Source organism: Micropterus salmoides, unplaced genomic scaffold (assembly GCF_014851395.1).
Source record: "Micropterus salmoides isolate LMB-PRFRI ecotype aquatic unplaced genomic scaffold, ASM1485139v1 Ms_hic_scaffold_16, whole genome shotgun sequence".
NCBI classification, from domain to species: Eukaryota; Metazoa; Chordata; class Actinopteri; order Centrarchiformes; family Centrarchidae; genus Micropterus; species Micropterus salmoides.
Genome location: NW_024040707.1, coordinates 25,481,266 through 25,490,512, shown reverse-complemented (window position 1 = coordinate 25,490,512; position 9,247 = coordinate 25,481,266). Strand labels below are relative to the sequence as shown.

The 9,247-nt window shown below is 44.8% G+C and overlaps 1 protein-coding gene across 5 annotated transcripts in view; it reads left to right on the top strand.

The window, feature by feature from the left end:
• Positions 1-2,617: 2,617 nt before the first annotated feature.
• atp2b3b (ATPase plasma membrane Ca2+ transporting 3b) overlaps positions 2,618-9,247 on the top strand; it is a 45,109-nt gene continuing 38,479 nt past the window's right edge. For 2 of the 5 annotated variants that reach the window (XM_038723076.1, XM_038723072.1), the window contains exons 1-2: positions 2,618-3,184; positions 7,582-8,385. In XM_038723076.1, coding sequence (XP_038579004.1) covers positions 8,136-8,385 — 250 coding nt within the window. In that variant the 5' untranslated portion in view covers positions 2,618-3,184; positions 7,582-8,135. Of the gene's footprint in view, positions 3,193-7,581; positions 8,386-9,247 lie in introns of those variants that run through there. The other 3 variants (XM_038723073.1, XM_038723075.1, XM_038723074.1) reach the window with 3 other exon arrangements.

The window sequence follows — 9,247 nt, the reverse complement described above, 5'->3', positions numbered from 1 at the left end:
GATTTAGAGAGTGATGAATAAATAAGAAGCGATGGCCAGTAAACAGGTGGCAGATTACAGGCAGAGTTTCTGGGTTATTGCACAGGAATTGTTTCCGTCAGAGTCGGCTATTCATCAGAGTGATGGCTTGTGGGAAGAAACTGTTCCTGAGTCTGTTGGTTTTGGCGTACAGTGCTCTGTAGCGCCCACAGAGGGGAGAAGCTGGAACAGGTTGTGTCCGGGGTGAGATGAATCTGCAGTGATATTTCCTGCCCGTTTCCTGATCTGGAAATGTATAAGTCCTGAATGGAGGGCAGGTTGGCACCGATGATCTTTTCTGCAGTCCTGACTGTCCGTTGTAGTCTGCTCCTGTCCTTTTTTGTGGCAGATCCAAACCAGACGTCAGAACGTGAAGAAAATTTTTTAAAGATATTTTTGGCATTTCTGCTTTATTTTATAGTGACTGTAGAGAGAGAGAGGAAGGAAGAAAGAGGGCCTCTGTATGATTCAAGAAATTGCTAATAGGTGGCACACTTTGGGGAGAGATGGGTCTCCTGTACAGATACTTGATGATCTGGTCGTGATGAAGCAGTCAGATGTTTTGATGACCTTAAAAATAAACATAACCTCCTTAACTCAGATCTCTTGAGTTTCTTACAAATTTGACATTGTATTCTATTTTATTAAAAGAATACACTTTAATTACTTTTAAAGAATGGATTGAATTGATGTGTGAAATGGTTTCTTACAGTATGAACAGGTTACATGTAGACTGTCTAGGAGATTTTCTTTGCAATAAAGTATGAGGCCTGTTTTTCTCCCAACTGGAAAATAATTCATACTCAAACACGTGCCAATGTAGTAAGGACTCAGCCTCGATACGTGATACATGCTCTACCGAGAACTCAAGTTTAGATTTAAGATGAATCAACAACTGTTCAGTCATGCTAACAAATGTTATAGACAGATTTACTTTCCTCTGACATCTTTATTTTCAAGAGTCAGTTCTTTATTTGACACAGACACCAGGTGGAGCTGCTCCCAGGGAAGTTTTAGGTGTAAGACTGAATTCCAATCCAACTTTAAACTTTGTGGTTTGCAATGTTTTTTATTAGCATGAAAGGAAACAACCAAACACACTGCAAGTTTCCATCATATAGTGTATGTTTTCATATACAAAACAGTGCACGCTGGGAAGTCTGCTAGTCAAGTCAGTTTTATATATATCAGATATGACAAATTTGCCTCAAGGGGCTTCAGAATCTGTACATCGGACAACACCCTCTGTCCTTAGACTCTCGATTTGAGTGAGGAAAAATGCTCCAAAAATCCTTTAACTGGGAAACCGCAGGAGGAGCAACAGGACCTCTTGTCCATTTACATTTATTCATTTAGCTGACGCTTTTTATCCAAAGCGACTTACAATTGCTGTATATGTCAGAGGTCACACGCCGCTGGAGCAACTAGGGGTTAAGTGTCTTGCTCAGGGAATTGTGTGGAATTGAACCCAAGTCTCTCACACCAAAGGCATGTGTCTTATCCACCACCATGGAGACATGGAAGAGGACAGACAGACTACACAAAGACACAAGAGGCAAAACTCAAACACACCATTCACACAAGTATAGGAGAAAGGAGGAGAGACCAGAGGAGAGGATGAATATAATACTTACATATCTATGTTAAGTTATTTAGAGAAGATGAGATGATACCTTTAAATTCCTGTATTAGGTTATATTTCAAGACTTTTCCCATGACTTTTTCCTTCACCTCTAAAAATTCCTTTTTGAGCAGCATGTGTTATTTATTTTTTTTATGTAGCAAAGCATCATCAAAAAGTGAGCTACAAGTTCTCTTCCTTTCCTAACTCCCCCCTTGCTACAGTCACAAATCTTTTCATCCTATTTCCATTGCATTTAATGTAAATCCTCCATCTTCTCCCAAGCTAAACAAAACAGAACTGCTCTCTTGGAGGAAATGTGGCAGTGCTTAACCAGTTGCATTGTGCATCTGTGTCCTGCCCACACAGCCCTATAGGGGTCTGAAATGAGAGTGTATCCTAATTAATTTGAAAATAAAACTTTTTCAGGTATGCATAAACTATTTGTGCCAAAAGTGCCAAACAGGTTTGTTAGATTAGGAAGAAATGGGCTCTACAGTCTGCTGGGCCTTTTGAATGAATGTTGTTTAAATGTAAAATAAATGGCACCCTTTGTCAGTGTATTCAGCTGCGATTTAGATTTTGTTGTGTGAAGTTTGTGTCTTCAAAGTTTTTGAAGGTTCTATATATATATGTTAACAACATGACTAACTCCATTCATTAACACTGCTGTGATGGGCACCACCAGCACAGTATTACATTTTAAGAATAATAGAATTGCGTGTGACATAGGCCTGTGCTAGGTTACTGGGGAAACCCCTGCGACAGGCTAAACACAACGCAATCTTTCACCAGCACGTCCTGTTCTGGATCATCTGCAGGTCAGGTTAGTGTTTCTAACAGATAGCCTACCTACTGATAATACCTTCCACTAAATACGTACACTGCGGTGTGTCTGGTGTCGTCATCACGCAACCGAGTAGGTGGGGGTGACGTGTAAAGACCCCCCCCACGCGTTCGGTTCTTTTCGCGGATGCTGCGATCAAGCTCCTGTGCGCGCGGGCTCTCTCAGAGGCTCAAACCCTCCTCCTCCTCCTCCTCTAAAGATGTCGCATGAGCGTCTCTCAACGCGGCGTTTCTTTTCTTTTTTTCTTTTCTTTTTCTCCCAGTGTCCTTAACGGTTAACCGAATTCGGTCAAATTAGCAGCTCTCTCCACCGGGAGCAGCTAGACTTGGTCCAGGCGCGCGGACAGCCCCCCCTCCCTCCCCACAACTGAGGTGTTTAAACCCTCAACCCGGCGCATCCTCACTCTCTCTCTCGGGCTCTCTCTCTCTCTCTCTCTCTCTCTCTCTCCCCTCAACCGCCGCAGAACTCCGCCGACCGACCGTCAGGTGACCGCGCGGAGCGGAATATTCATCAGCACCGTCGTCGTCTTTCATCCCTCCACTCCTTCGGACTCCAGGAGCTGCCGCAGCCCCGGTCCCCCCCCCTGTCTCCTCTCATCCGGTTTGGGACATTCTCCGCTCCACGCACACGCAGATTAACGGGGATTCTGCCTCCCCGCCCGCGCGCTGATGCTGATGTCCTTGAGCTCGGCCTGCACGGTGAGTCGGTGAGTCCGTGCGTGCCCGCGTGCGTGACTGTTATTTACCCCGGGCGCCCGAGCGCAGTTTTTATTAGGGAAGATGTGTTGCTCGCGCTGTGGTTCGTTAGGAGCTTGTCGGGAGGTTTTCAGACTTGCAGAATGTGAAACGGGGCCTAATGTGGCATCTCTCTTCACAGGCCTTACACAGCGGTGATAAAAGCCCATACAGTAGGACATAGACTACTATAATACCCTGGCAAACAGCGCTGTGACATTATGAGGGAGTATGTGTGTATGCGTGTGCGCGTGCACGCTTGAATTTGTTTGTGAGCGCGTGTGGTGTAGAGCTAATGATACACATCCATCCATCCATCCGTCCGTCCTGTGTCAGATGGTGAAGGGCTTCCGCTTGCCTCCTGGTTTTGCCGGGCGTTATGTTGGCTACCAAGCTATTGGCTACTGGATATCAGTTGCGGTGTGTGTCTCGGTTACGGCGCGTCGCACCTGCAGCGCTGAGCTGCGGGGGTGTGGGTTTGATCTGCTAATGATCTCTGGCTGGAGGGACCTTCACAAGTCAGCCGGCGCAGGGTGGGTGTGAGTTGGGCAGAGCAGGCCGGCGGTGGCCGGTAACCTTGCGGAGGGACATAGGGTAGTGGCGCACCAGAGGCTGCACTCTCTTTCTTCTTTAGTAGGCCTACAGTGTAGTCTCTCTGCTTTAATCAGGACCTCCTCCTGTTGCCTTATGTGTTGAGGATGGGGATGAGCAGAGGGAGCTTCTGAAGGTGACCAGGAAAGGTCGTTTTGTGTGGGAAACACAGTTGCATGGAGCACAGAATGCACAATCTTGCTGGAAACTGCAAGAATTAAGTGTGTGTGTGCAGCTTTGGGTGGAGGTGGATAGTGTCTCATGTGGGAGGTACATGAGACTGAGTGTGTCTGTGCATGTGTGTGACATGTAAGAGAGATGGATACACCTCAGAGGGGTCAGTCTTAACCAGGTAGCCTATTTCTTCTTTCTTGCTTGCTTTCTTTCTTTCTTCCCAAAAACACCACACATGCCCTCCCCCCAAACCATCACCATCATCCTCCTCGTCATCGTCAGCATCATCCAGTTCCTTTAATGTGCTCTACAGTAATGCAGATACCTTGGCGGCCCACCTTTAATGGCTCCAGCCACTGACTGTGTCGAATTCAAAGTGTGCTATTCCCACTGGGCTTTACAGAAGTGTGTGACTGGCACCGAGCCAGTGACGACAGGCAGCAGCCCAGATATAAGGGCCCTGCCAGAGGTGACCCTTCAGATGCCTGTCAGAAAGTAGGACTGCAGGTGCACAGGTGGAACGCAGGCTAGCCAGTGTAGCAGTGTAGGCAGGGAGATGAAATACTGACAAGTTCCCACACATGCACACACAACAGGAGTGTGAGCACAGTCAGTCAGAAACACATAAGTGCGCACATACATGTTTAGTCAAATGAACTCAAGTGTGTGTTCATGGGTTGCCCCATCCAACGCGCGCGCACGCACCCACACACACACACACACACACACACAGTAATAAGGCATACAAAGCCCCGCTGGCCTAGAATCAAATCCCGTGAGGACCTGCTCACTCTGTACACTTCTCAACCTTCTTGCTGCCGCGATAAAGAGAAAATACCCGAGGGAGAAGAGTAGCCACTTTCTCTTGAAGAAAAATAATAAAAAAAAAACAATCAAATCGCGCCAATCCTCAGAGGGGTAGTGTGCGGAGAAGCAGGGCTAGCATTCAGGATAAATGGGCAGGCTGCTGAGGATTGTGGTGACCTTTTGTCTGACTCTTTTCATGTTCAAACACATTTTCAGCCAGGACAGCTGCCTCTCTCTCTCTCTCTCTGGCTCTCCATCTCTCTCTTACTTTCATTTAGAAAGCGCTGTGGTGTATGACACATTTGTGCGTGTGTCACAGCAGAGATCATATAAGTGATGTCTCTGGGCAGGAGTGTTAGTGTCTTTGTTTAACTGTACATCCGTGATGCTTGCATCCTGTGGCTAAAGTGGACAGTATCTTTATGTGTGTGTCTGTTTGTATGTAAGAGTTAGGAATGCGTAACAAACCGAGTAACAAAGTCTGTGTTATGCAGGCTCACATGTGCACACGCATACAATGCACATATCAAAGCTCTGAGACAAGCAGACAGACACCGTCAGAGTTAGCCACAATAGCCTCGTTGGGAGGCTGAACAGAAGAGCTTTTTCTGGCATGAGCGTTATAAAATCAGACAGAATCAGTGAGTAAGAGAAGAAAATGTGCGACTGGCTGAGTAAATAAATGATTGCAGTAGCAGGAAGCAGATAGACAGCGAGAGCGACAAAATGAGGGTGTCAGGAGAGGGGGAAAAGAGGAAGGTGAATTCATATAGATAGAGTAGAGAGATAGATACAAATGGAGAGACAGGAGAGCAGGCAAATAAGAAAAGATGTAGAGCGAGAGGAAGCTTCAAAGGCAGAGCAGGGTGACTCAGTCATAAACTAACACTCTCAGTCAGGATAGAGGCATGGCAGGGCAGAGAGGAGAAAAAGGAGGGAGAAGATGCAAGAGGGAGCAGAGGGAAGAGGAATTAATGATGAGATTCAGTTCTGTAAAATGCCCTGATAGGGAAATCAGAGTATGTTGTGTCATGTGTGATGCTGAGAATATTTAGTTACAGGCGGTGTTAATTGCTCATGTGGGATGAGGCTTCGTCTTAGTCGTTGAGGCTGAGGGAAAGCAGGTTGCCGTTCTACTAGGCGGCACTGAACGCTATTGGTGTCAGATTTATTTTAATTAAATCAGTTCCAGAGGTGGGTTGAAATGTTAATTTAGTGATTATAAAAATTGTCTTTCAGTTGATTCAACAAGAGCGGCTCACTTCAGAAAATGTCCCACTTTCAGGTCTCACAAGCCCTTTATTAGGCCGGACAAACGGAACGTGAATTAATCGCACATACAAGGCGTCTGGATGTGTCCAGGCGTGGCGTGGTTTGTGTCAAAGTGGACGTACCTGGTTTGAAGTAACAGTATCTGGGTTAACCAGACATCACATATTGTGCCATAGAGCTCAATTGTTGTCCAAAATCTATTAAAAACACACCTATGAGCCTCACTGCAGCACTGGGTGACATGTTCCTTCATCACTGTGAACACACACTGTAGATTATTCTGACTCGGTCCCACATACACCATCCTGCTGCCCCAAATACTCATTAGAGCACCACATGTGGATTCATCCGCTGCTGAAAATAGTCCCCAACAAATTTGCTCCTGTTTGAGTAATGGCTGATTAAAACTACAGTGAGCAGCTGTTTAAGGAAATGTCTGAGCCTTTTTAAAAATGAAACTATATAATTATATAAATATAATAATAATGCATTTTATTTAATGGCACCTTTCATAACACCCAAGGTCACCTCACAAACAATATACAGATCACTGCATTGATATATTTATGAGGTGTTCTGGAGCTGAGAGCCACAGACAGATCAGAGAAGTCAGAAAGTATTGAGCTACGGACCAAGAACAATATAGAATGAAGCCATCCTCGAACAGTTTACTCAGGTGGTGGTGATGTGACAATATCCAGTACAAATAATGTCAGATGAAAAATGTTACAACTTTATTTTTTTTCCTTCTGAATTTTCTGAGCTCGTTGAAAATAATTTTGGTGGGAAACAACAGTTTGAAACTCAATCTAAGATGCTGTGTGCACTTTAAGAGTAATGCTTTCTCCAATGCTTTTTTCCCCTTCTGTGAGAATATTTAAAGCTTATATAATTTGTGTTTTTATATGAACAATGGATGAAATGACAATGGGAAAGGTGTACCTTGTAATAATGAATACACATAGAACTCTGCAGCTGTTGTACGCTGCCTACCCAGCACTAACCAGCGGACAGACTAAATTAGTTAATGTGAACTGGATTTGTATATATGACACTGTTTGCTAACAGATTAGTCATATCCACTTTATAAAGTAATGATATGTCAGTTTTGTGTTACAGTTTTTTAACGAGTTAGAGGGTTAAGAGGGTCAAGAAATCAATGAACGCTGGTCTAAACATTGCATGAAGTGAGACAAAGGTCTTTACAGAGAAAAATGTGTGGAAAAGCAGAAGTTTCTTTTCGGGCTGTGATTATAGCAGTAATGATCTTACTTTTATAGATTATTAAATGTATCATGTTTGTAACCATTTTAAACATGACTGTATACATGAAGTCATACTTGTGTATTGTTAGATCGTGTTAGATCAAGTATGGTGCATCAAACGAACAAGTTTTACAACTGAGTCCAGTCTCAGCATGCCTCATCTCTGCCTCAGAAATGATTTGATGTAATGACAGTGAGGCAGATCAATAGAACAGAGTGGTAATGTTTTATCTCTTTCTTTCTCTCTCTTAGGTCCTGGTGGTGCAGCAATAGCTACCTCTGAACTGGATCCACTTCCTGTCTCTGATTCATCAGCCGCCTTTGCCCCGCTCGCCCCTCTCTCCATCCTTCAATCATCCCTCCATCCCCGTCTGTACGTCTGTCAGCCCGTCTGTCCGTCCGTCCGTCCGTCCGTCCATGGACTGGCCGTGACCCTGGAGGGAGGGGGACAGAAACAAGGAAAGAGCGGAGTCGCAGAGGAGACGAAGGAAAAGAAAGCTGGATTCATTCAGATATCACGCTTCTGAAGTGCCCCTGCTCGCTGTCCTTGATCCCCCTCAACCTCCTCCTCCTGTTATGGAGAATTAAAGGAGCAGTGGGAGGCTAGGCCGAGATAGTGAGGAGAAACAAACAAACAACAAACGCCCCTTTGATGCCCCTAAACTAAATTTTTTAAAAGGTTTTAAGTGTATCAACATATTAGCAAATTTTTTACATGATCAACCTTCCACCAAACAAACGAAAGTGGAACTGAGTTGAGGACAGGAGAGAAGGGAGGACCAAAACAGACAAAAAACCTTACTGACATGTCAACAACAGCCACGATGGGTGAAATGGCAAACAGTGCTGTGGAGTTTTATCCCAAAGGGACTCGAGCCGGGAGCGGAGGAGGAGGAAGGGCAGATGGCAGCCATGCAGGGGGGGACTTCGGGGTCACGGTGGAGGAGCTCAGGGAGCTGATGGAGCTCCGAGGGGCCGACGCCCTGCAGAAGATCCAGGACAGCTACGGAGACACAGAGGGGCTCTGTCAAAGACTACAGTCCAGCACCACTGATGGTGAGCAGGTGTATGGATGGTTGAATTTGTAAAAATCAATAATAATGGAGGAGTAGATGGCTAGGTAGATGAATGGTTGACAGCAAAGTTGTATAAATAGACTTATGGAGGAATGGTTGGGTGGATGAGTAGATACATGAATGGGTGAACCGATTACTAGCTTGCTGGATGGATGGATTTGTAAAGGATGAATGGAGATGGATTAGCAGGGAGATGAATTGAGAGGAGTTGAATGAAGGATGACATTGTGGAGTCGCACACAAACACCTCTGCATGAATGATATTGCTGCCTGTCCAAATCATCAAACTAATAAAACAGATTACACAAGGGCACCAATAATTTGCCAAATTTTAACTCGCTAACAAAATGTTTTGATCACAGAACCTGACAAAGACGGCGCTCATTCTATTTTACTCGTGCATTATTTAAAAAATGCACCAGTTTCACGGCAGTACAACACAAATCAGACAAAAGGATGCAGAATGAAATGAAAGCACATTTTACTCATGTGGAGAGTAACCCTGGCTGTGGAAGACAGTTTTTTGGTGGAGAACATGGGTGGGTGAATTGATTAATGATGGATGACGGGATTATAGTGGATGAATGGATGGAAAGCAGTTAGAGTAAATTAACAAATGGATGAATGGAGTAAAAGTGTGCAAGGATTGACTCGAATCTCAGCACACCTGTAATGATTGCAGACACTGTGTCTGTAAGTGTGGGTTCATGCATAGGACTGCAACTGTTTCATTCTTTCATTTAATCACATTACGGCTGCAACTAAAGGTTAATTCTTATTGCCGATTAATCTGCCGGTTATTTAAGAAATACACACACACACGTTGTTTCTGGACTAATGCT